Consider the following 25,833-nt stretch of genomic DNA (forward strand, 5'->3'; position numbering starts at 1 on the left):
CTACACTCCTAAATTAAAAGACTCTCATGTAGTGCCCACTTTTGCTGCACAGAACTGCTGAGTTCCTGAGGCCAATGCAGTGGCAGACATCACTTTGGAGCACTCAGGCAGCAGGACCTGCAGAGCAGCCCAAGGAGCTTCGACGTGCTCACAGGAAAAGAAGGACAAATACAGAAGCCTTCAAAAGAAAATATGGTATTACTTTAATATTCACGATGGCATAATGTGTATTGGTATTTGGATACTGCCTTGAACCAGTAAGTTAATGGCTCTAAGCTAGAAGAAAAAAAAACTGAAGTAGCACAGAAGCATGGAAGCTTTCAAATAAACTGAAGAGTCAAGTCCAGTTACAGTGTCCTTCAGTGGAGCAAGGCTCCAGCTAACAAAGGCATTCTGAATTGTCACTAAATTCATCACCAAACTGGGACACAAAAACAGAACAAAGTAAATCAAACAACCCACAACTCCGTCTGTTTTCTTCTCAAGAGGTAAGGAAGACTGTGAGAAATAATATACCAGTAACAAGATTACTAAACAGTATTACTTAACCAAATATCAAGTCATGGAAAATATGCAGAATTTTTTTTCAGGTTTTTTCACAGTTTGCAAGAAAATAAAACAGATATTATGAACAAAAACTCCAAGGAAAAAATATTTTACTTTTCACAGTAAAGCAGTTAAATCTGGCGAAAACAAACAAAAAGTGACAAAGGATGACTAGCTATACTGAAAGCAAGCAGGTAGTAGGAACTTCTCCATAACTGAGGAACAAAAGGCTGGGGAGTCAGGGCAGCCACATTGCTCCATTCCTCTGGGTAACCAAGCCTCAGCCTGCCTCTCGCTCTTACAGAGCTTCTGCAGGCCTCTGAACTGCAGTGCCAACCACTCAACTGTCTGTATTTCCTAATGAAATAATTTCTTTTCTGGATATTGAACAGCTTGCAGCCTCTGATTTTAAACCACCCCACATTTCACATACCAACAAGAAATAATTTTGGATGGTACAGAACTTTACAAGATCCTGAAGACCCAGCCTAGTACTGCATACCCAGAGTTCCTTAAAGATCCATTCCCTCGTAAAAAATACAGGTTTTGAAACAGAAGATAAACTCTGAAAATAAAAATTCAGTTGAAGAAACAGCAGAGCAACTCATCCTTGCTCCCTTTTGCACAGCTCAGTATTTCAACAGTGAACTTCATCCTCAACAGATGAGCCTTTAACAGCAGCACGGAGACCATTACGCTTATTTGCTTAACACCTAATAAATTCAAAATTCAAACTTCTCAAAATTACCCCGAATTGCACTGAAATAGTGGGGGCAGGCGGGGTAGGGGCATCAGGAAAGAAGTATTCTTTTGTTTTTTTAATTCAAGTATCAAATACAAACATCTCAAAAATCTCCCTATCTCTTTTTAGTAAAAAGGTGCAGACACCTAATACATTTGACAAAGCCACTTATTTGACAGTCTATCATACAAGACTGCACAGGACCTCAATGCAACTGACAGAATATGGCAAGATGCAATAAGATGCTGCTGCAACTAACAGAACAGTTCTGCAGCAAAGGGATTCGGTTCACTTCAGAGTGCTCTATCACTGAAGGCCCGGATTATTCTGTCAGAAAGACAAAGCTCATCAGTCCCCAGAACTCCACCACCTGTGCTGGCTGCTGAATGCTGTCAGATGAAAGCAATCCCTTGCTGCTTCTCTGGGACACAGACACTAAACTACCAGAGAGGAAGGCGCTACAGAAGGCACTCAGTACCTTATCACCATTTACAATTACCTGAGACGCTTCTGAACACAACCAAATTTGTACAACAGTACATAAGGCATATGAAATGAGCAATCCCTCTGATTTTAAATGAAGTATGCTGCAGACTGCAGTATCAGAATACACACTTCTAAGCACCTTTGAACCATCCTTCATGCATTCCCCCCCCCCCCCCCCCCCCCCAATCAGTGCAAACTGCAACTTTAAGACTAAATGTGCAAGCACTGCCGCACAACACCAATCCCATTTTCTGCCACTTAGCACAAAACTAAGTAATCTGGTTCAAGTGTTCTGAAAACCACTGAAATTGCTCTGTGTATTAACCTGGAAAACAGGCTGCTTTAACGTCTCCTACTATCCTTTTAGAGTCACACAAAAAGGTAATCTCCAGCCTGAGATCAGCATCTCTGTAGTAGTTCAGAAATCAGAAGTACATTACATGAAAGAACAGCTCACGTTTTCTTACTTTTGATTAAAAAGTCAAAAACTAAAATTAAAAAACCTTATAAATACATACATATCCAGAATAATTAAATACTAACACTACAGTAACCTCAGCACAAATGAAAGCATTAATATAGATTTCTGTGCTATTTATGCAGGAACTTTGTACCCAACACTTCTTTCACAGGGATGCGATCCCAAACATCCAGAGATACAGCATGAAGCACAAAAACTTGTCTTCAGGTGATCCCAAGAGACTTGGAAATTTGAACATTATTTATTCCAAATTAAGTACCTTTCCCTGTGACCTACATGTTTAACATGACCTTCTATTAGGAAAAAAAAAACCCTTATGCTCATTTTTCCACATAACTGTCATCATCACTGAAGCTAGCGATATAGGGCTATGACATATGTGGTCTAAATAATCTCCTTCAGGAGATCTAAAAGTTTCTGTTCATCTATTATACTCAGATGAGGGGAAAAAGGAAAATTTCCAATTTGAGTCTTTGGCTTTTACAGAATCCAGTCCTCAACACACAGGCAGCACTAGCAGCTGAACTCCAGCACTGCTTCCAGGAGGCACTAACTGATCCGAAACCTTCCACCTCCAGTCCACGCCTGCACACTGCCAGCCGGACACCCCCACACACAACCAACCACTGAGCTCCTCAGCCTGGGATGCAGGCACACAAATTCTTACTGAACGCTACAGCCAACAAATTGCTTCATGGTCTGACTGTCACGTTTTCAAACTTGCCTTAAAAATAGTCTTAACATATCAAACATGGAAATTTCTCTCCATGTGAGGCAGTAACTAAACCATATGTTAAGGAATGCTACCGAAATACAAATACTATAGAATCGTTAAGTTTGGAAAAGACCTCCAGGATCACAAAGTCCAACCCCTGCCCCATCACCTCCATGCCCACTATAGTGCCCTGTCTTCCAAGCAAGGTCTTCTCACTTTCATCAATCCATCACTGAGCAATACATTTTAGATCACCAGTACTATGGAGAAGTGCATAGAAATTGCAATGCCACCAATTCTTTTTGTCATTTATTAGCATCCCCACTGTTTCCCGTTTGACCTGTGCGCATCCTGTCCATCTGGTCTATAACGCATTTATTTTGACTAGCAGAACTCAGGTCTCTTCCCAAAAGCACTATCTGCTTTTTAACGTTCCTGTCCCGTTAAGTTGGAAAACAAGGAAGGATAATCTTTCTTTCCTTTATTCTCCAAGGAATCTGTAAGCTAAAACTTAGTATTAAAAAAGCTGGAATTAACTCCTGGAAAAACACGACTCTAAGTGCTCACACCGCACTGAACGCGGAGCACTTCTACCGCAGCCGGAAGGCGGCCCAACATGGCTGCGTGCAGCGCGGCGCTCCGCACCGACAGCCGTCCCGCGGCCGGCAGCGCCGACAGCTCGGCGCGATCACCCTCCGGACCCAACAGCGTCGCACGGCCCAGCCGCACGCACACAATGTCCGGAGGCACTGCTCTCCCTGCGGACGCAACTTTTCAACCCACGACGCTCCGCTCAGGCCCGCTCCGCCGCCGACCCCGACCCTCCCTCCCTCCCGCCGCGCCCTGGGGCTGCCTCTCCCGCGCAACCCGAGTTTTTGGTTCTTTTATTTTTTCTCTTCAACTTTTCCCCTCCCAACGACGGTGGCAGTGGGGCTGCGCCACCCGTCATCGCCCCTTCGCGCCCCGCCGGGCCCGGCCTGAGGGCTGAGGGCGGGACGGCCGCTCCCCGCCCCCCCCCCCCGCCGCGGCCCCCCCGCCGCGCTGCGAGGAAAACAGGAAGCCACCCCCCCGGCCAGCCGGCACCGCACCTGCAGGGCCCAGCGGCGGTCCGGGCCCAGGCTGCCCGTCCTCCCCGAAGATCAGCCTGAAGTCGAACTCGTCGTTGGCTCCGCAGTTTGCCGTAGTCATGGGTTTGGCCGGCGAGGCGAAGCGAGACGCCGTCGCCCTGCCGGGCCGCGCCGGACTCCCCGCCGGGCTGCGCTGTGGCCGCCGCCGCCCCTCAGGGCCGCCTCATGGCACCGAGCGCGGACGAGGGGAGGGGGCGCGAGGGCGGAGGGGGGGGGGGGGGGGGGGGGCGCGCGGGAGGCAGCGGCGCGACCGGCTGCTCCGACCTCAGCTCGAGCGGCCGTGCTTCGGCACCTTCTGTCAGTCAGAAGGGGAGGGCGCCCGCTACGGGCCGACGCCGACGCCGGCCCCGGCCCCGCCCCCGCCCCTCGCGCGCCCGCCGGCCCCGCCCCCTCCCGGCGATTCCCACACTGGCGGCCTCTCGCTTAGCGTTTGCCCATGACGTCGGCCGCACCGAGGGCGCCTCGTGATCCGCGCCGCCGAGCGGGCAGCAAAGGATGGGGGGACGTCATGCGGCGCGCCCCCTGCGTTGCGCTGCGAGGACGGCCGGGGGCTGTAGTTGGTTGGCGGGCGCGGAGGCACCGCCCAGGGGGAGCGGGCCGGCCGCGCCGAGGGGCGGGGTGCCACGTGTCGCTCCGCTCGCGCCGCGCCGCGCCGCGCCGCGCCGCCCCGGCTCCGCAGCCGGGCAGCGCCTGGGGTCTGCGGCGGGGGGCGGGCTGGCAGCTGCTGTGCGCAGGAGCGGCCCCGCGGTCGCGGAGAAGAGCGTGGGAATGCTGGAGCGTCGTCGTACGGTGCCTCGCATCTCATGCTGAAGGAAGGAAAAGGCTGAAAAGCCACGTGCGGAGCTGTGGCTGTACTTGCAGCCGGCCCGGGCGGTACTGACGCCCCCCGGTGCGGGCCCGGGATGTGCTGAGCTTGTAAGACAAAACTCCACGCAGCCTGTGCTGTGCAGTCGGGTTGCTCCTCAGATGGGGAAAGCGGAAAGGTTCTGAGTCTGTGCTGTCGGTATGGATGGGAACTCAAGTCCTGCTTGTAGCCAGCTGTGTGGTCTTGAAGGTCAGTTATGGGGTGTTCACAGTTTTATTTGTGTTAGAGACTGACAAACTTCTGGAATTAGCCCTGCTGTGCCTTGCAAGCGTTAAGGAACCAGGCTCCACTGTCAAGTTCTAAAATCAGTTAACTAGAACCACTGTTGTGATTGCATGGCCGTGTGAAACCAAAGGTCTGTGTGTTACCGCCTCGTTAGTCACGCTGTCTTGCTCACAAATAACAAACTGAATGTGTTTTGGTGCACAAGAGCTTCTTAAGACTGTAGTCTTCACAGAACTATAAAGGCTGGAAGGGACCTCTGGAGCTCTCCTAGTCCAGCCCTGCTGCTGAAGCAGTTCCCTGCAGCAGGCTGTGCAGGAAAGCATCCAGGTGGGTTTGAGTATCTCCAGAGAAGGAGAGCGCACCACCCCTCTGGGCAGCCTGTACCAGTGCCCTGTCATCCTCACAGTAAAGAGATTCTTCCTTATGCTTATCTGGAACTCCCTGTGTTCCAGTTTGTGCCCTTCACCCCTTGTTCTGTCACTGGGCACCACTGTAAAGAGCCTGGCCCCATCTGTTTGACTCCCCACCCTTTAGATATGTATAAGCATTGATGAGATTCCCCCTCAGTTTCCTCTTCCCCAGGCAGAACAGCCCCAAGGCTCTCAACCTTTCTGCATATGGGAGATGCTCCAGGCCCCCATCGTCTTTGTAGCTCTGCACTGTGTTCTCCAGCAGTCCTATCTGTCTTCTGTTATTGTTGAGGTGGATCCAGACACTTATGTCAGCCCCACTCCTGCATTTATCACTGGATGTTCTTTTCATAGGCTGAGTACGAGCCAGAGAAGAAAGCTGATGTGGAAAGAAAGAAGCTCAGTCGTTAGTACTGAAGAACATACATGGTTTTTCTTTCTCTTATTCTCCTAACGCAGCATCCTTTCTGTTGTTGCTCCCCACACAGTGATTGTTCCTTCCCATAAAATGCACGTGGGGCTGCAGCTGCTGTTTGTTCAGTGCTGAGGCTGTGGGTGATGCTCCTGCAGGAGGCCCAGCCCCACACCATAAGTTCAGCCCTGGCTGCAGCCTCCTTTTACCTCTAAGGCCAAGGTACACAGCAAGGCAAGCTGGAAAAGTGTGTAATTGGATTAACCAAGGGTTAAAAGAAGTCCTCATGCAGTCCTGAATGAAAAGAGGTCTACAATGAACACTTTGGAATGATGTAGTATATATAAAATGGTTCTTAGCTGAATTTTCTCTGAAAATTTTTGGGCAGCCTTTCACAATTTCAAGGCAGATATATCAGAATTCATCTTATTGTTAAATAATGGTTGTGTCAGATTACAGCACATGGAGTAACTGTAGCTGTTTCCTGTTCTGCTGTACCAGGAGATTATTCATTATGCATGTCCCTGGAGAAAAATACAACCGAATTTGTTCTCTCTGTAAGGGGCCACGTGAATGCAATCCAGGTTCCTTGATAAGATGCTCAGCATGAAGTTCTAATCAGCACGCTGATTATGTAAAATACTGCCTTGTTCCTTCAGATGCAAAACAAATCCTTTCTCTCCTGTTTGAGGCAGGTATCCAGCAGCCAGTGGTAGCTGCAGGTCATCAGGGAGTGCTGTCAGTGCTGAAAGAGAAAAAAGGCCACGTGGACTTCATACCCTGAAATACAGCAGAGCAATCCCCTATCTCATGACCATCAAGCCAAGAGGAGCAATTTACAGACTTTGTAGAAAGTAAGGCTGCACTCTAAGCAATTAATGGTTATTTACAATTATCTCCATAAGGCTTTCTACTTCAAAGTCAGATATATCCAGCTCTTTGAATTCAGAACTTGTGCTTCTTGCCAGTCCTTTGTCTTTTCTCTACCACATCTTTCATTTCACTCTCTCTCCCCCACTGCACCACCACACATATTCTTTCTGCACTGAATTTCCCAAACCTAGAACACCTTCAAACCTTTCCACGCAGCCAAAGAGTAATCAGGGCATGACTAGGTTGGCAGTGGCCCTCAGTGCACTGACGTGGGTTTGCACCAATTTGCAGGGACTTGGGTCAGCCCCATACTCAAGGCCGTGGCACGGATGGCTGACCTGGCACACGCATGCTGCCCAGAGCTCAGCCAGCAGCAGAACCGGGGCAGCCTTCTTTCACTGTGGTTTTGTGCTGAGGGAATGCTTTTGTGTACTCCTTTGTTTAATACGCATAGGTGGTTCCTCTCCTCACTACTTTCTGGCCGTATTACTACATCCAGATTGGGATACACCTTGATGTGCTCAGAAGCTGGAGCTACTGCCTGCGCCTTGGGAAGGAAAGAGCACGCTTCCTGTGGTGGTTGAATCCTTTCCAAACGGGGCTATTTTCTAGGCATGTTGTGACTTTCAGATCCAAAAACCTGAGGGCTGCATTGTGCTGTGTTTTATTTTCCATGCATCATCCTATGCTGGATAGCAAGGAATTCTGAGCTGCAGCCACATCCCAGATCTGTATTTGTCTTGGAGTAGCAGGGATTCCTCCCCCTTCCTATGGGCAGCAAATCAAACCCAGCTGTGCAATTGTAGCCAGAATAGGCTTTGGAAGAAGCGTGGCCAGGCATTTGTTCTGCATGATTCAATAAACCAAACAGCCTCGAATTAGGAATATAACACATAACGTTGTATTTCGGATGCTTGATCTTGTTCCCTTATGTGGTTGGATCTGGACCTGTTTAGAAGCCACACACACCAGTGTGACAAGGAAAGGGCAGATGAGAAAGCATGGAGAAGGCCTCCTGGAATCAGCAGATAGTGTTCTTTGGCTGCATCTATGGTCATGTTTTTTACAGCTAATATTGGAAAAAGCATGAGTACAGGAAAGGATATATATATATATATATATATATATATATATATATATATATAAAAACCACTGCAAATATATCCTTAAACACTTGCATTCATTTGCAAATGACATCCAAAAAAATAGCATAGCTTTTATTTCTCTCACAGCTAGCAAGGCAAATCCACTTTTTGAGCATGCAGAGGAGTGTTATGTAGGAGACAGATACTATTTCAGTAAGGAGGCAATGTTCAGGACAGTTAAATTCAGCAGCCATATAGAAAAGGGTCTTGCATTCTGCACACAAGGTCATAGGTTATTTATATTTAATATGTGACATCTGGCATTTTGAATAATTTCCTTGGCTAATTACCAGTGCCTGGGTGAAATGTGAAACTTCTGTCATAGGGGAATTAAAAGGAAAACAAAAACAAAAGTAGATTGCAGAGCACTGGAAAGTTTTGTAGGAAAATTAGGAGTTGTCCTAATTCAGGCATCAGATACATGGTAGGAGAAAATAGAGTAAAAGGGAGTAGTGTGACTAAACTTGAATAAATTTAAGATTTCAGGGAAAATTTGCAGTCATCCTTTTAAGACTCACTGTGCCTTGATTGTTTGATTGCAGCACTCCTACCTCAGTCTCATGCTCAGCACTAGATCAATGGAGTATTTGTAATAACAAGTTTTCAAAGTAGAAAGGAAGAAAGAAAGGATTGCCTACAAGGTGTGTGTTGACAAAAACACACCTACATAAAAATTTAATGAGGTCATAGAGCCTCATTTAACCATTTTACAGTTTACCCCAGGAAGCTTCATCATCGCTCCCCTAAACTTCCTGCAGTCATAGTAGTACCCTGCAGTATATTTTTCTTCAATATGCATTTCACATTAAACAATCATTGCTTTGCTTTATTGTTCGTTTAACATTCTGCACAAATTACTTCATAAAGTTTTCTGCTGCTTTATATTTCTGTAGTTTTACAGAGAGGGTTGGAGTCTCATTTGGCAGTTACCATCATGCATACATTAAAAAGAGCAGAGGGTCTGGAAGTCTTGCACTTGGCTGCATGGCTCTCCTCACAGAATCTGTTCACAGTATTTTGCTTCCAGATCATCCAGTGAAAGCAAAATAAAATTACCAGCAGCATTATTACTGGAATTAAAACATAAGGCCATTCCAGGCACAGGTATTTGCTTCTGAAGCAACTGCTTTCACAGGTACCTTAGAGTCTTACTACAAAACCTAAAGTGGTTTGTGAGTGAAATCAGATGGCAATTGAGATTGCTACCAGAAAAAGAACAAAATCCTTTAATGCACAGTGATGATTGTATAAGATAAGTATTTGTGGAAACTCTAATGAGGTTTCATAAAAGCTCTTAGGCTTGATACAAAGACTAGGGGGGTATTTTACTTACTTTTGCATATTTCAACTTTGATTTTTGAATGTTTGTCAGCCAACAAGACCTCTTGCTAAGGTACAGCACTGGGACTTAGAAAATATGGGTTCTGTTCCAACCTTCCAATTTCTTGTAGGCTAATTTTCAGACTTTCCCAAAGGACATAACTAATTTGCTCTCTATATACTCACTACAAACACTGCCTTATTTCCCCTCTAAGGTGAGGACAACACAACTTCTGTAATCTCTCTTTTTTCTTAGACTGCATACGCCTCTGTATAAGAACTTTGAAGTCTGAAATAGCTCTTAAATGTTGCTTGAATAGCCAAGCAGCCAAACTGGGCAATCACACAACTATCATAGCAAAATTACCCCAGACTCTGAGCCTCTAGCTAGCTCTATAGGATCTATACATAATACGATAATCCTATGACATGGCTCTATTTTGTCTAAGTGTACTGCCTGCATGAAAGCCTGCAGGGCTTGTTCTTCAGCGAGAGGGCCTGTCAACCTTGTGGAAATTACTTTTGTCCTTGACTTGGGTCAGACTAAGCCAACATAAAACAATAGGCTCTAATGCACAGAATGCTTTAGAGGCTCACTGGCAGTTTGGCTTTTGGACTGTTATCTCTCAGCTTTGTGGAAGTGGATTCATTTTGCAGTCATCAGGTCACATGCACACACCACTTGCTTAGTCTGTGCCTAATGAGCTTTCTGACCCAGAATCTTAATTTGGATACAACAGCTTTCAGATGAGAGGCAACAGGTGCTGAACAGGATTGCCATGTCCCAGCTGTGGCAGGTGCTTGCATGTCATTTTGCTGTTATCCATGCCAGTATGAAGTCAGATAGGCCAGCCAGGTGGTTTGCATTTAGCTTTTCTTTTGCATTGGAATAAAAGCAGAACTGACAGTCAGTTTTGAGTTGATCGAGTTTCTGCCTGGTTTACTGACCAGATTGCATGTAAGAGGGTTGATGCTTCTTTGACCGAGCACGGGTCGGGAGGTTTAACTTTTTGATTTGGTTTCAGAATAAATTCTCAATGCAGCAGTTATCAGACACGAGGCTGCTAGCCCTGGTCCTTATCTTTCTACCATAACCCCTTCCCAGGGGTAGGCTTTGTGGGGTCCTCTGGCTCCTTACATGCAAGACTGGACAATGGGATATACTGCTGTGTATTAAAAATGAATGGAAAGCAGAAAAAGCAAAAAGATAGTAAGAACTGATTAAGTGCTTAGTATTCTTCCAAGCTGGACACGGCAACGTATTCAATTAATAAAGTCAGGTCTGGAAGAATATTACTCGGTAAAGGTTCATGCTTTTAAAATAAATTTATTGGTGCTGTATTTGCAGTTGCTATGTCTTAATTTCTCATATATGCATAAAGAATGGGTTAGCTGTTAATTTAGGTTGAACAAAAAACCTGAGTTTTCAAGAATGCTCAAATGAAATGGATTTTTAACACATATTCAGACTGGAAATTTTATCCCAAAGATGTCAGGGATAAAAACAAATCATATGATCAGTCCTTTTGCTTTTATCAAAAAGGCCATAAATATTTGAATATGCAGTCTGGGTTCACTGTGCATGTCACAAATCTGCAAATGCAAAAATTAATGTTCGACCCCTGCAAAGTCCTCCGGAGGCCAGGCGTGGTGCTCCTGTACACTAGGAGCCAATATGCCAATAGGCAGTAACTAATGGTAAGCTACAGAACAAATATTTTCAGAGAGAACTGGTAGGAGAAAATGTTAAATTTGTTGAACTCAACACTATAACGCGATAGGATGGGTAAATAATTCTGAGTTCTGTGCAGTGGTTACTGGTGCAAAATTATTTTTATTTTTGCTCATTTTGTTTAGTCTTTGTAGCACTTCCTGATAACAAAGTTCATAATATGTAGATTGATCAAAAAGTAGTCAACAATTGCTCAGAATGCAGCCTACTCTCCATTCTTTCATGTTGCATCTAATTTCTGCCATAGTTAGCTAAAAACGTTGTAGTTGCATCTCAAATGGTAGTAAAAGCTAGGAGACAAGATAACACACAGGAAACCAGTCATCTCCATGAGAAAATAAAGTAATTGGTAAAAAGTAGTCTAAGATCCAGAAATGAAAGGCATTATATCAAAGTTCAAAGCTACCTCAGGAGAAAGTAGGCCGCAAGACCAAAAGTAAAAGTTATCAGAAAGTCTTCACATACTATATACATAACATCTGTGAGGGAACAGCAGCACAGCAAAATGTGTTGGCCTTCACAAATTAAGTACCTTAAAACCTAGAGGGAAATAGGGTCGGTTTGTTGAAGAATGCCAGGGCAGCACCACTAAAGAAAAGCAGTTCAGGCAGCAACTTACGGATGAACTGGGCCCTACTCCATGAACTCCAGTGACACTCTATAGCGGGGAGACTGACATTTGCAATGATGGTACCAGAGATACTTCTGTTCCATTGACACTTGCTGACTACCTGCTAAACTAGTAGTTGGAAAGAGATACTAGTCAGAATGGATTTGATACAGCTTCAGCCTTTAACCTGAACATGAAAAGATACCATGTACTCTGCAAACCATCTTCAAAGCCTTTTCTACAGATGGAGGACTAACACAAACCAGAGTTTTAGCCACAGCTGCTATAAAGCATATATCTGGAGGAAAAAGAATGCAACATGAGGGAAGACCTAAAAAAAAGCTCAGAACTATTCCATGGCAAAGCGTAAAGTGTTCTTTGATAGGGACATAATAAGGTTTAAAAGCTACGTTTTTTTAATAAACTTAATACAGTAGGGTGGAAATCAGGAAAAAGGACTTTGACCATTTGAGAGAGAAAAAAGTCAAGAAAACAGCAAGAAGGATACTCCAGCTGGGAATTCACCGGGGGGGGGGGGGGGGAAGCTTGAAGATAATGCTCTGCTGATTTTTTCTCTCTTTAGTCTTTTAATCTGTATAGAATAAAAGCCAAGCAAAAAGACGGATGATTTTTCCAGCTCAAATATCTGCTGCTAATATAGAACCTACCTTTTATCCTACTGTAAACTGAAAATAGACAGACAGTAAATATAAGAGTTTTAGTGCAATGATGGAAAGTTGTGAATAAAGATTATAGAAGAGGAAGACAGTACAAGAGGAGGGTGATGTACGGAGATGAGTAAACACATTTGTGTATGAGCAATGCTAAAAGTGCCCACTGCAGAACCACAGCAAATAAATGAAAGAAAATAGGTGCCATATATAAAGACTTCTATCTGGTCAGACATTGAGACAGCTGGAATTGAGGTAAAATCTGAAATTCTGAAATCTAAGGTAGGCCAAAAAAGGACATGCTTTCATAAGATTACAATAGTAATGATTACAACTCGGTCATTGTGACTGGGTGATTACAGAACACCAACTAGTCATAATAAGTATCAGGACTGTATCAGACTATTTCCTACTGAAATAAACCAAATGTATCTTTTCCAAGTCTTGTTCAGTCTGCAGTCCTGAACAGTCTAGAATGTTTTCTGCAAATAAAAGGGTTTCAATCAAGGGGAGGATCGTAAGGAATAATGTTTATTAGCAACAGTGAGCAAGCAGTAGTCTGCTTTTGGTTAGGTTCCTCTTAGAGGAGGAGGCAGTGAGCTGAAGCAGCTTAAGTGAAAATATCCCATACATACAGTTAAAAATAGAAACTAATTAGCCCATAAACCCACCCAAAATGACAAGTTTCTAAACAAAAGGATGGGACGAAGTTATTTTTGGAAGAATTACTTTAGTATTTACAAACATAAAAAAGTATAAAATACAGGGAGGTGCTAGTTCCTCTTGAAAGTTTCTTCATTAACTTACTAAACCCTTCTGCTGAACTAAAGGTACCCACAGACAAGAAAAGGCAAAGTTTCTGAAATCTGCTAGTTAGTTTTTCATTTGAATTTAAACATGTACATCTTCTCCAGTGTTGCTCAATTGAATAACAAGAAACAATCAGTCAGCCATGAAGTGGTTTCTGCCGGGCAGGGACTCAGCAGGAAGCAGTCAGCAGTACTGTATGCACCCACAATCACTATAATGCATGACTTTTTTAGCATTCAGTAGCATTAAGCTGTTCTGATGACTTTGACATACTTCTGCTCAGCAAAAAAATGCTGAAGAGAGCAACAGCTGCCCTTCTTGGTGCTCTCCTGCAGGCAGACTCTAATCCTCTGGGTTTATACAGTTGTTCAAGAACCATTAAAAGGAAAAGCCTTCTGAAACACCAGAGGCACCAAATGGGAAACTGTTTGCATCAAGTTTTACCTATATTAAGAAAAAGCGTAATTTCTGCTTGTGAATTTTTTTTTACAGTAGAACCTTCCAAAAAGTCAATATTTAAAGATGCATTTCACAGAATAGTATTTCATATTTATTATCATAAAGGGAGGGGTGTGTCTGCTACAGTATGGCCATAAACTGGAAATGAATATTTTCCAGTCAAGACAGCACATGAAAGTTATTTGTCTAGCAGCTTCCAAAGTTGTAAACCCAGTTCAACTGGCTACCAGGCTCTGACTGTGCTTGGTACAAAACAATTGGTATGTACCAGTGAATCAGACAAAAGATCAAACTAAAAATAGTTTCAAAGTTTATATTTATATACCTTCAGAGTATTAAAAACAGTCTTACTGAATTTCTTCACGTTGTTTTTTTTTATTTTTTTTTTTATTCTTTTTGCCACTGGGATTGCCTTGACAAATTATACTGAGGTTGTTATAAAATTGATTGTAAAAGTTTAAAATTAAGCTTTAAAATGACTTAGAGTAGAAAACAATTGCAAGCCAAGAAATGTTACTGTTAGAGTAAAACTTGAAAGAAATCCAAGCTTGTTAAGGCATAAAACTTCATACAGTATACGCAGGCAAAGTTAACTCTTTACTATAGCAATCCTTTAGTTGGAAAATAAATTTCATGAATACTTTAATAGGAATTTAATCCGGGATTACAAACTATATTACAATAATTTATGTCAACATTTAGAATTAACATAGTGTTCCTGGTGTCAGTAACGTTGTGATACATTCTTCTGTTAATTCTGTGTAACATCAATTCACCGAGGCTTCATGATAGGAAACAGTAGCTATATGTGGTTAATACTGCTAAAAGAATCACAAATAAGAAAGATCCTAAAAGGAAAGGAATGGCTGCCAGTAAATGGTACAAGACCAAAGGTTAAGTAACTCTCAGAACATGAGGTTATGGGTCAGAGTTGTTAAAGGGAATATATCCCAGAAATACATTTGAGAAAATGAACTAATTAACCCCTAACATCCCCAGAATGGACAGTCTTTAAATGGAAGGGTGGGAAGAATTTATTTTTGGGAAATCTATTTCAATACAACTGGACAAAATATGACTCAAAAGTTAAAGTAAAATCATGTAGGATTTCAGTTTATTCGTACTGAACATCTCTGCAGTTCTCAGTAGTGGCTCAATCAGTACTTTTAAATAAAATATTTTATATTTTTCCTGCTTCAGTTTAGGATGCATTCCTACGCCTTCAGCCAACCTAATGCACAGTTGCCACAGTCTTGACTCTCCACCCTCCCTGTAGCTGCTCAGAAATTTGTGCTGATGTGAGCACTGTGCAGGAAATCAGCTCAGGGATCTGAGCCAGTTAAAAACAGCTCTCCAAAGAAAGCAACTTTTTGTCTTGGTTCCATGAACTGGCTCATTATTTGGTAGCGTGAGTGGCACCGGAGGGACCTCAGTGAGCTTGGTTTCACACAAGTTTGATGCAAGGGGCTACAAACCTCTGGGACCACCAGCTGTCCAACAGTCACTGGTAACTATCTTTTATGAGCACCACAGTTCACAACCTAAATAGTGACTTTAAACTATAATTAGCTTTAGAGTCCACTAATATGACAGCCAGTAAATTAAACGGATAAAACTTCACTAAATCTGATACCTTTGAGAAGGGAACAGTAACATCTTTCAGCTGTAAGTCACAAATCACCCAGTATGACTTACTAGAAGCTGCTGGTTAAAATGGACCAAGTAAAGGTGCAGTAAATTAGACGCAGTGGCCCTACACTGCTCTGCCACAGGATTAGATGGGTTCTGCACACCTTCCCCACAGTGGCCATCAGACAACTGACTTCACTCACAAAACCAGATGAGAAGTCTCACTCACTTTTGCTATGTTAATTTTCTGCTTAAGGCAGTACAGGGTTGGAATGGGATCACTTTCCCTTGGAAGCAGCAGTTTTTTTCAGCTCAGTTCAGCCTGTCACCTTCGCCTCTCGGGCTCTGGGTGCCCGTCCCACTGGTTGCTGCTGGGCTGGGTGAGCAGGGTGCCTCATAGCCACCTACACAGCTTGCAACACTCCCTTTGCAGCTAAAATCTGCCATGATAGCCCAGACAGCTTAATCAGCAGATCTTTGTTAGCTACCTCTGAGCACATATCTACACTGGAAATCAGGATGGAACCTGTATCGTGGTTGTAACTTGTCACTTCAGTTGTTGTCACCAACAATTCACCTGCCTGTGCCCCAGAGCCAGTTCTCAGTGGTGGCTTCTGGGTGTGTGCTGGAGCTTTCCTCCTATTTTTCAATGATGCCACAACAGACATGTGAAAGACTTTGCATATAGCTCCTTCCTGTTCCTCTGCCTTTCTGTGCCTTCTGCACACCTTCTCCTTAAAAGAATAATTTGTACCAAATGAACATACCTCCTTTTAAAAAAAAAAAAAAAAGTACTGATGAGGAGAAATATGCTGCTTCAATACTGTTTTCTATTGCTTCCCTTGGTCCTCAGCATAGACAGAGGAAAAAAAAGAAAGGTTTTAAAACACTTGGGCCTCAGCAAGATGGATCAAAGAACAAACCATGGAGAACGAATGCAAGACAGCAAACGTGCAATCACAGGTTTCTGACCCACAAGACTCAGAAGAAAAGCCAGCACAAGTCAGACAGTGCAGAAATCACTGGAATCTGTTCAATTTGACTGAATGCCAGAGCATACTCTAATCTATGGAATAGAGCCAGACCTGACCCAATTTGCAGGACCTTTGTTGCTGTTTTAAACATGTATCTTTACTGCACCAGATCAGAAACCAAAAATGATATTAACTTAGCAATTAAAAGATAATTAGCAGAAGAGGCAATGCTTTGATCTGCAGCAGTTAATCAGGCTGCCATTAGTGCCAACTAGATATATTTGGTATAGATTTTCTTCTAGCAATTCAATCAATTTGAATGAATAAATGAATTTAGGCTACATGACTATAGCATGTATAGCATCTCAGTCTCAAAACTTCCTTTACTCACTTATACCTAAAATCAGCAACCTAGCCATTAAGGTCAATTGCAATTAGAAGTGCTAGGAAATAAATTTAATGATTACATCTGTTTGTACTTTGAGACTAATCTGAATATGGCAATATGGTGTTAGGCAATACCAGTTTAATGGTTTCTTCAGTCTCACTGCACCATGGGAGCATGCTGTCTGCTCAGCTGTTTTGGCACAGCCATTTGTGAGACCACCTGTGAGCCAAATCAAGGAACAGGCCCAGCTTCATTCTTTATTTTGGTGGAGAGAGGTTGTTAAGATTGGATAAGTTCCATGATCTGATCCAAACTGTGGCCCCACAATGAGCTGTGTCAGCACAGCTGTCCAGGAATGGTGCAGTGGCTGCAATAAGTAAGGCAGACCAAGGACATCTCAAGTTAGTACTGCTGCCAAACACTGTGCAAAAACACAGTACCAGAAACTGCGCATTGCCCTCAAGGGGCAATAGCTCAAGATAAATGCTCCAATACACTGCTGATATATCCATGTCCTTCACCAGTGCCAGTAAAAGGCTCTATGAACAAGCTTACAAATGAATTGATGCTATCTCAAGGTAAATGTTATGAATACACTCCTACAGAGTGACTTCAGAAAAAAAAAAAAAAAAAAAAGTGCTGAGGTTGATCGATTGCGAAAGTAGGAGAAAGTAAGCCTGAAAAGTAAATACTGAGGCTCATTGCAAGTGACAAAGCCAGGGCAATCAAATTATTTGGTTCTGTATTTTCTCATGTTAGCCTTACTTACAGAGGTACAATCTGCATTCAGAATAGAGAAAGTTAATCACTTCAAAGGATCACTGTTAGAAATAAGTGATAAACAATTGTAAATCATGAGGAAAAACAGACAAACTTAAAGTTTGTATACCCTTTTGGAGAGTCTTTAAACAACTTGGTCAAGAATTCAGAAATGTACCCCCTCCCCACATTTCATATCAGTAACTGAAAACAAACAACATGTCCTCCAGGGATGATTGTTGTTCTAAGCCACAGCTCTGATAATGATAAACGTATTTTTTGGTCTCAGAAGTAAATGCTACAGAAGGTTAAAAAATGTAGGTATAGTTCAGATAAACATCTAAGAGTTTGGATATTCATCTTAACGCTTTCAGTCACACACACAAAAAAAAAGTGCTGCAAGTCTTGTGAGAGAGGCTTATTTTTGATGCTGCTGGCACTTTTATTTCTGGTTTCAGCTGGAATATGATCAGAGTAGTCAACTTCTCACATAGTGCTTTGTCTTCAAAAGTTGTGGGGGAAAAATTTTGGTCTAAAAATAGAAGATTACAGTGAGACTTATCCTATGTAAAATGACTCTGAACCATTGTCTTTTTCAGTAACAAGAGACAGTAAAATAAAACTTGGTGAAAACTGAAAAGCTGCATGCAGTTCAGAACACTTAACCAGAAATTGTTACTGTTATTAGTTAAAAAAGCAGAAGGAATTTATTTTAAAGCAGTATGACTTAAATTGCAGCTGAGTCACTAATTCTATAATGTTTCCTGTTTGGAGATGGCAAAATTGGCAGGCAGCAGCTAAAAAAGAAATCACTGCTTCCATTTTATAGCCAACACACAAGACCACCTCTGATTTTTATGTACAAAACACTAACCCAAAATGCTCCACCTAAAATCACCTGAAAAGTAACTCAGATTACACAAATGACCAAGTTCATATAACATTGCCTTCAAATGAAGCTTCATGAAATGTGTACGAAGCAAAGGTGAGGAATTGAATTCCTCCACGCCTAAAAAGTTGCTATTCCCCATTGACATTCACTGATGCATGCTGAACTTTGATGGAGACCAGTGAGCACAGTGAAAGTAGGCCTGTGTGGGCAACATTTTCCTAGCAACAACACCAACACCAACACCGCAGCTGTGAAACAGTGGTCACCTCTGCTAGTGCAGATTTTTGCAAACTCAGCACGCAGGCTCTTGTTCATCGCTGGCAAAAACACATAGCTAGTGGCAGTGACAGTGTTCAGAAATAGTGCTTTATAACTGAGAATATGCTTTATCATTCATACAGGTATCAAACATGCAGGTACGGTTAATACTTCCTTGGACTAGCTGTCCTCAGGAGAAGTCTAATGTCAGAGACATCCAAGTCAACCTGCTAGTAAATATCTATAGGAGATTGTTTGACAAATACCTCTTGCCAGTAGTGTTGACAGAAGTCCCAGAACAGTGTATTCAAAACTCCCAGTGGAATCTGCTGCATTTTTTTTTCTGTGTACAACCTACATAATGTTGCCTTTTCTTCCAAAATAATAAAAAAAAAAAACACCAAAAACAAACAACACAACCCCATCCACCTATAATTCAGACTCTTGTTATGAGGACCAAAGAGATAACCACTTAAAAAGACTCACACACAGCTGAACTCACAATGTATTAAGTTCTTTCTTCAAGGGGGTCTCTTCTCCCTCCCACCTCAGATGGTATTGCAGTTATGTACAGCAGTTTTATGAACAAGCTTACTGTTACTGACTCCTGCAGTTTATTGGAAAATTAGATATGCAGACTTTTATAACCACACAAGTTTCCAGACTTGCAAGATCCAGTATGTTTGCCTATCCCCAAACCAGATTACACAATACGGGTGTTTGCAGGGAAAAAATCATAGGCACATTTTTAAAGGCTCTAAAAGACTCAGAAAAGGACTGTTAAGCAGCTGCTTATTCTCAGCTTTTATGAATACTGGGCTGGGACATTACTCCATATAATTCAGTACTTGTTTTGGAATAAGGGAGGAGGTAATTTCTAACTCTTGATCAGTTTACAGGTCATATTCACTTCCCCAGTGATACTGCCAGACCCTGGTAAATTTTCTAAAGGGCAATGGGACTAGACTGAGCACCTTTCACATAATGATCAACTTATATGCTGTCAAAGAGATTCTAAAGAATATGTTTTTGTTTTAGGAAACAGAGAGGCACTTCTGTTTTCCTCCTCCTCTCCCAAATCTTTCTGTTTATAAATGATTCTTAGCAATCCTGCATGCTTTTTTTTTTTTTTTTTTGCTTTTATTTTTGCAGGGTTTTTTGTTGTTGTTGTTTTCTTTACTTCTCTAGACAAAAATATGGAGCCAGGAGAGAAATGAAAGCTAAAACACATCTTTTTAAAGGAACTTCCATCTTACCTAGGCTTAGTTTGATGCAATATATGGAGGCTGGAGCCAACTGTAGAGTTTAGGGTTTGTTTGTTTTTGCCAATCTGCCCTAGAGTTTTAGACTGAATAATGTCATAAAGTTTATATGCTTTCTCAGATATAAGTTAAATGATCCACAGATAACATCTAGTTCATCTCTTCAGCTCTAAGAAGTACCTGGAATCATTGGGAAGACACTGTGGAATATGCCACCACTTTTTTAGTTTAGAAAAATAATAGATTCCCAGGAGGAGCATCAGAGATTATTGAAAAGTGGTTACTGTGGATCCTGGAACAAGTTTTCTTTCAATTCTTTCCACTGAACCTTTGCCTTCTCCTTATATTTTTCCATTCTTCATGCTCTTTGGGACCAGTTCAGTGTGGAGCCAAGTAAAGCAAAGGATCCAGCTTGTTTGCCTAAAGCAGTCAGAACCTCACATTCATCATTCAGAAATCATATGGACCATAAACTGAACATTTATTTGGACTCCTTTTTTTGAAAGAAGAACTGAGATCACAAGTTATCTTGAGATCAAATCTCAAGATCTGAGAGGGGACAGGGAAGGAGCATTGCTGAACTCAATGTCATGGTCAGACATGTATGGCTGATCTGTATTAGGAGAACTCCTTTACACGCCCCCTGTAGTTTCCAGTCCTCTCAGATCTGCCAGTCTGACTACAAATGCAGCCACTCCCTAACCTGGTTCTGTCAAAATAATCTGCTTTTCGCAGCAAATGATCAGAGAACAATTGGAAAGGAATGAAAGAAAAGTATTCCTTTTTGTTGGCTCCTGTTACTCCAGAGACTGAACAGAGTTCTCACTGACAGTTACCATGGCTATTAATAACCCAAAACAAAGTGAACGAATGCCACAATTTAGCTAAAGAAGAAAGGATCAAAATCTCACTTCGGAAACCCAAGGAATACCATAGGGGTAGGCAAGTGTATAGCAGTCTTTAAAGAGAAAAACTGATGACCATTTGGAAAAAAGTCTTTATATTTTAATGATCTGTAAAGTTCTGCCTCCGGCAATTTTATTTTAAAAATAATCTTTTACAATTAAAACCAGTAAACTCAAACTGCTGCAAGAAGAAACAAACGAACTCCTATCCAAATTTTGAATTCCTACAGCTTTTGTTTGTCACAGACTAACCCTACAACAATATTATATGCATATAGAATAGCACAGTGTTTGTTACAGTCAAGAACCAAGTCTGACTGCCTTACTACCAGGAAAGAAAACTCACTTTATGCAAGAATGCTATTTGTCTGTTAGCCCTGCAAGTATCCACTTAGCTCCCATTACAGCTCATTTATAGTCACCAATATCTATTTGTTAAATAATTCCAGCTTCCACTTCTGTGTTGAAAAAATATCTATTTTCATCTTTTCATTCGGGAGTGAGACTGTCCAAAGTATCTAGTAATGTGAACCGTGGGGCCCTGGATAGCCCTGGAACTACACAGCCTGGCTCAAAGTCACCCTTGATGAGAGTAAGAGCACTTCTGGTGGCAGTGGCCCCTAGTTATCACAAAAAAATCCACCCAACAAGAAGATTCTATGTTGCTGGTTTGTTTTCAGCCTGCAGCAGCCCACCAGTCTAGGCAGTCAAACAGCCAAGCACAGATGCACTTGCAGAACTGAGAGGGTGATGTGGAGGCAGGAAAAGGTGCCCAGGGTTACCTACCTAGAACTGACTCTGCAAGACAAGAGTAAAACTGACTGTGCTGTATCTGAATCACAGAGGACTTCAGCCTGTAGAAGCACTGATGCAAATCTTTTCTAAAGCACTTATTCCCTAAACAAATTTATAAAATGTGCCATGGATTCAATAACAATTTCAAAATATTCTCCTTCTCAGGAGATGATGGGGTAAGAAAAAGAACTCAAATAATTTGATTTTCATTTGACGCTTGACTAGATAGTTTTTCAGCTGCCATGATTCCTACTGTGGGCTAACAAGAAGCAATGAGATGTCTGGGCTTTAAACGATACCATCTTCCCCAAAATCACAATCTATCCTCAGAAATGAATATTTGATATTTTGATGGATATTTCCATTGAACTCAGATTGCTGCCATGTGCATCAAAGAAGATGGATACTCTGTCAGAATTACAGCTATTTTGCTACTAGGTAATGCAGATACTGACCCACCAATTTCTCCCACTATGACAACATATGCATGCTGCTGGCAGAGCTATAGCTCAGGCAGGCATAGCCAAGGCAGCTGTATTAGCTGTTGTTGGCAAAATCCCTGCAGCACATATTTCATTGCAGTGGCATGCAATGTCCTACAGAACTGAAGAAAGAACTTGAGAAGTTAGTCTGGCTCTGAAGCCTGTTTTGACCTAGCTGATCTGACAGTAGCCAATCATTTTGGCTGTTATTTTAACAATGCAACTTCAATTACATGGAAATAACATTCATCATAGCTGTTCTCAGGAATTTGCAGAGCAAACTGTTTCCCAATGGACAGCGTTCCTGTTTGGGAAGGCTTTTGTTGCCATGATTCTCACTAGCTGTAGCAGTAATTTAATGCAAAAATTTTAACTCTGGTTTGAATAATCACAACCCTGCACATAGCTAAGATGCACAAATGCAACGGTTAGGCCAATGAGAGACATCTCTGGGCCTAGAAATAATGAGGCTGTGGCTGTCCTGATCTTTCCTAGGTGATGACTATTGACTCCAGCAGTCCCTCTTTCCCCTCATAAGGGACTCTGCCATTGTGCATCCTTTCTTGCTTAAGTGCCAACCTTGCTGTTGCACCACTACTGTTACTTGTGTGGTCCCAGAGTGAATCAGACCACAGGACTAACTCACCTGAAAAATAAAAGCAACCATTAGTAAGCATCTGTGCTGGTGCAGTAGAGGTGGTGAAGAGCATGAGAAGTTGCACTAGGAAACCGGAGGCAAGGATAAGATAACTTGGCTTGAACCATAACCTAGTACATGAGCCTTGAAAACATACTGTGTCTGTGGCACCAAAGGAACAGAACTGTAAACTGTAAAAGGATTAAACAATTGGTGAGTCTGAATAGCTCAATGAAAGAGCTCAGAATAGATGTCAAGTCAGCTTTTGCAGTCCCTTGCCTTAGTTATATCTCCACATTTTTCTCTTTCTAAAAAAGTGTTTGTGTATTTGAATTAAATGCTACAGTCACTTGTTTAGTAGCTTTAAGTTTCTTTGAGAAGTGTTTTTTTTTTTCTCCTGGAATAATTAGTTCTAGGAATATACTGGCAAAATAGTTCAAACACAGTGTCATTCTAGTTCACGTGAGATTGAGGGACAGAAGGCAACTTCCTTAACTGATGGTTATTCAATAGCCCTTTTTGGCATCCCTCAGTTCATCTCTAACTGCAGTAAAGTATAATATGTTTCATAAACAGTCTTATGCAGTCTCCATGAAGTACTGGAAACCAGTTCCTTTCTTTTAAGCACAGAATTTTAAAACCTCTAACAGAAGAAATGCTTGAGGCAAAATTCTAAGCCTAGGTAGCTCTTAAGTTTGTGAGAACTTAGATCCAAAAAAAAAAAAAAAAACCACAGAATTGTAGGAGTTGGAAGGGACTTCCAGAGATCAAGTTCAACCCCAAAATATCTTTAATCCAACTAATTTACACAGCCTTTCAGACTTGCTAAATAATTCAGTCTAAAGCTTTACAGCTAGCAAAAGCCTGAATCAACGCTGATCTCTATTTAAAATAATCTACTGTCAGGAATCACATAAAATAAATGATGTCACTATTATCGTAGTGGGTAGAACTGAAATCAGCATGTTACCAACATCTCAGAGCTATGCTTAAATCACCAGTACAAGCACTCAGGGCAACAGTAAATCATTACTCTATCACACTGATACTGTTTCATGTAACCCCATTTCCACATCCCTATTCTAACTTTCTTCTAACTGCTTTATCCAACAATACATTCTTTAAGCAGCCTTATACACACGTTTTTCTTCCTTCCAACATGATATGAATCCACTCTTGAGTATCACATCTTCCTCACTTCTTATCACATCCAACCTCTGTTTTCCCAGGGAAGACAAAAACAAACAGATGCACTCCACCTTGTCCTCTACCCTTTTGAAAAATGGGTCAGGTACCTTTCTGTTCCTCTCTACCCTCTGTTTATAGTATATCCTGCCTGCTCTGCCTTTCATGTTTGTTCTCTTAGACAGTAAATTCTTCGCAGCAAACGTTCCATACACTCTTAGCACTTGGCCTATTTTGAATGTTGCTATTATATAGAAAATAAAACTGTATTTCACACAGACCTAAACTTTATCTCACAACAACAACAAAAAACCCAAACCCTGTGCATAATTGCTGAAGTTTTTAAGCCATAAATAAAAGCTATTTTTAGATGCTGGTATTAAGTTTCACTCACTTTTGATAATCTGCATTTTCCTCCTGTGGAGCTATGTTTTGTTTATAGTTTAGAAACTCTGTGTTAGATCTCACATGATGACCTTTAAAATAAACCAAGCTTAGTATCTCAATATCCACAATGGCGTGGGAGTTAAAAGATGTGGTTGCAGATAGTTGTTTCTCGTTAGGAGGAAGCTAATGACAGATCATGTAACTTCCTCACTTATCAAGGAAGATCCTTCTGGTGCTGGCTTTGTATAAAACTACAGCAGTTCATTATGTACTGTGGATGTGTTTATAATACACACACAAGTTGCACACACTGCTCAATATTACACATTGCTGTTTAATGAAGTAATCTATACAAATTAACAGAATAAATCTGATAGCTTTTACCAGCTGTGTAAAAGTTAGGAACTTGACTACAAAATACTGGGTGGTAAATAGATGATAAATGTACTGGGCAGAAACATACAAGATATTTCCCAGTTCCACTTCAAGAATCATACAGAACCTTACCAAACAACTGCACATCTATTTGGTCTGTATGTTCTCATCTCACTAGTGTCTGTGAGATATTGCATAGAATTGTCAAAGTACAAAAGTTATTGAATTTTTTTTTTTTTTTTTTTTTTTTTAGGAGATCAGCTACAGCACAAACTCCACAGGACCCCATGTGACTTAATTCCAAGTGCTAAACTGGAGATATTGTACCTGAAAAAAGCAATTAAAATTTCTAGTCCTTTCATTTTCTGCCACTGATCTTTGTGCTGAGGTTGTCAACAGGATGTTTCATGCTAAGAACTGGACTGCAACCAGCAGCTTATTCCACTTGAGTTAAAACCTCCTTACTGTCTGCATATGTATAAATGGAGGTGTTATAGCATCGTGACAACTAGGACCAACATCAATTGAATTTAATAGGTGGTACAAGACAGAAATCAAAGAGATATTTGTACTGTTTCATGATACATACTACTGAAGCAATCACTGCCAAGCAAAGATAGGAAGTACAACAAATTAACTGGTTCATCATCCCAGCTACATGCCTTCTTGAACAGAAGTGAATACCTGCACAGTACTGCACTGGTAACTTGAGTGCAATATTAATTTTCATTCAACCAGGGATGTAAGAAGGGCTTGCAACGGAAATTTGGGGATTAACATGGTAACTATTTATGTTCAGATAAAAGCATTGCTGAGCTTGACATGCCTCCTCTAAATACTGAAGTAGAAAAAAGAATGGTATTTATGAAAGCTAACTTCACCTCAGTGAAACAAACAACTGAGACCAGAAACTATTTTGAATTACCCTTCCAGGACACCCTTTCTCAGTCCCACAACAACTGAAGTGAAGAATAACTTCAATAAGCCAACAGCAGCTTTTCTCAGTATACCAAAGTCTGTTAAAAAGTCAGTCTGGAGGCTGAGATGTACCTAGTCAGAATCATTTTTAAGTCACAGTTGTAGAAAAGCCAACCAAACTTACTAATGGAAGATGGAATACAGCAAGCTGCTTTCCTGAGCTGGGGTCCCAGACCTGGATGTGGTACTCCAGACGGGGCTTCACAAGGGCAGAGCAGAGGGAGACAATAACTTCCCTGTCCTTGCTGGCCACCCCCCTTCAGATGCAGCCCAGAATGTTGTTGGCCTGGGCTGACAG

General features: G+C 41.9%; 1 protein-coding gene and 1 long non-coding RNA gene across 5 annotated transcripts in view; one reads left to right on the forward strand and one right to left on the reverse strand.

The window, feature by feature from the left end:
* NFATC3 (nuclear factor of activated T-cells 3) overlaps nt 1–4,401 on the reverse strand; it is a 61,056-nt gene extending 56,655 nt beyond the window's left edge. For both annotated transcript variants that reach the window (XM_015292363.4, XM_015292362.4), the window contains exon 1: nt 4,059–4,401. In XM_015292363.4, coding sequence (XP_015147849.1) covers nt 4,059–4,158 — 100 coding nt within the window. In that variant the 5' untranslated portion in view covers nt 4,159–4,401. The remainder of the gene's footprint in view (nt 1–4,058) is intronic.
* A 354-nt stretch (nt 4,402–4,755) lies between these two features.
* On the forward strand, nt 4,756–24,918 carry LOC121111678. 3 transcript variants are annotated; one of them, XR_005862893.2, is made up of 4 exons: nt 4,756–5,151; nt 5,952–6,003; nt 6,701–6,863; nt 24,811–24,918. It is a non-coding gene; the product is annotated as an uncharacterized LOC121111678 (long non-coding RNA). The 3 variants fall into 3 exon arrangements; XR_006931195.1 differs by having other exon boundaries at nt 6,705–6,863; XR_006931196.1 differs by lacking the exon at nt 24,811–24,918 and adding an exon at nt 7,337–10,688 and having other exon boundaries at nt 6,705–6,863.
* Nucleotides 24,919–25,833: the final 915 nt, after the last annotated feature.

The sequence above is a fragment of the Gallus gallus genome, chromosome 11 (genome assembly GCF_016699485.2).
Source record: "Gallus gallus isolate bGalGal1 chromosome 11, bGalGal1.mat.broiler.GRCg7b, whole genome shotgun sequence".
NCBI classification, from domain to species: domain Eukaryota; kingdom Metazoa; phylum Chordata; class Aves; order Galliformes; family Phasianidae; genus Gallus; species Gallus gallus.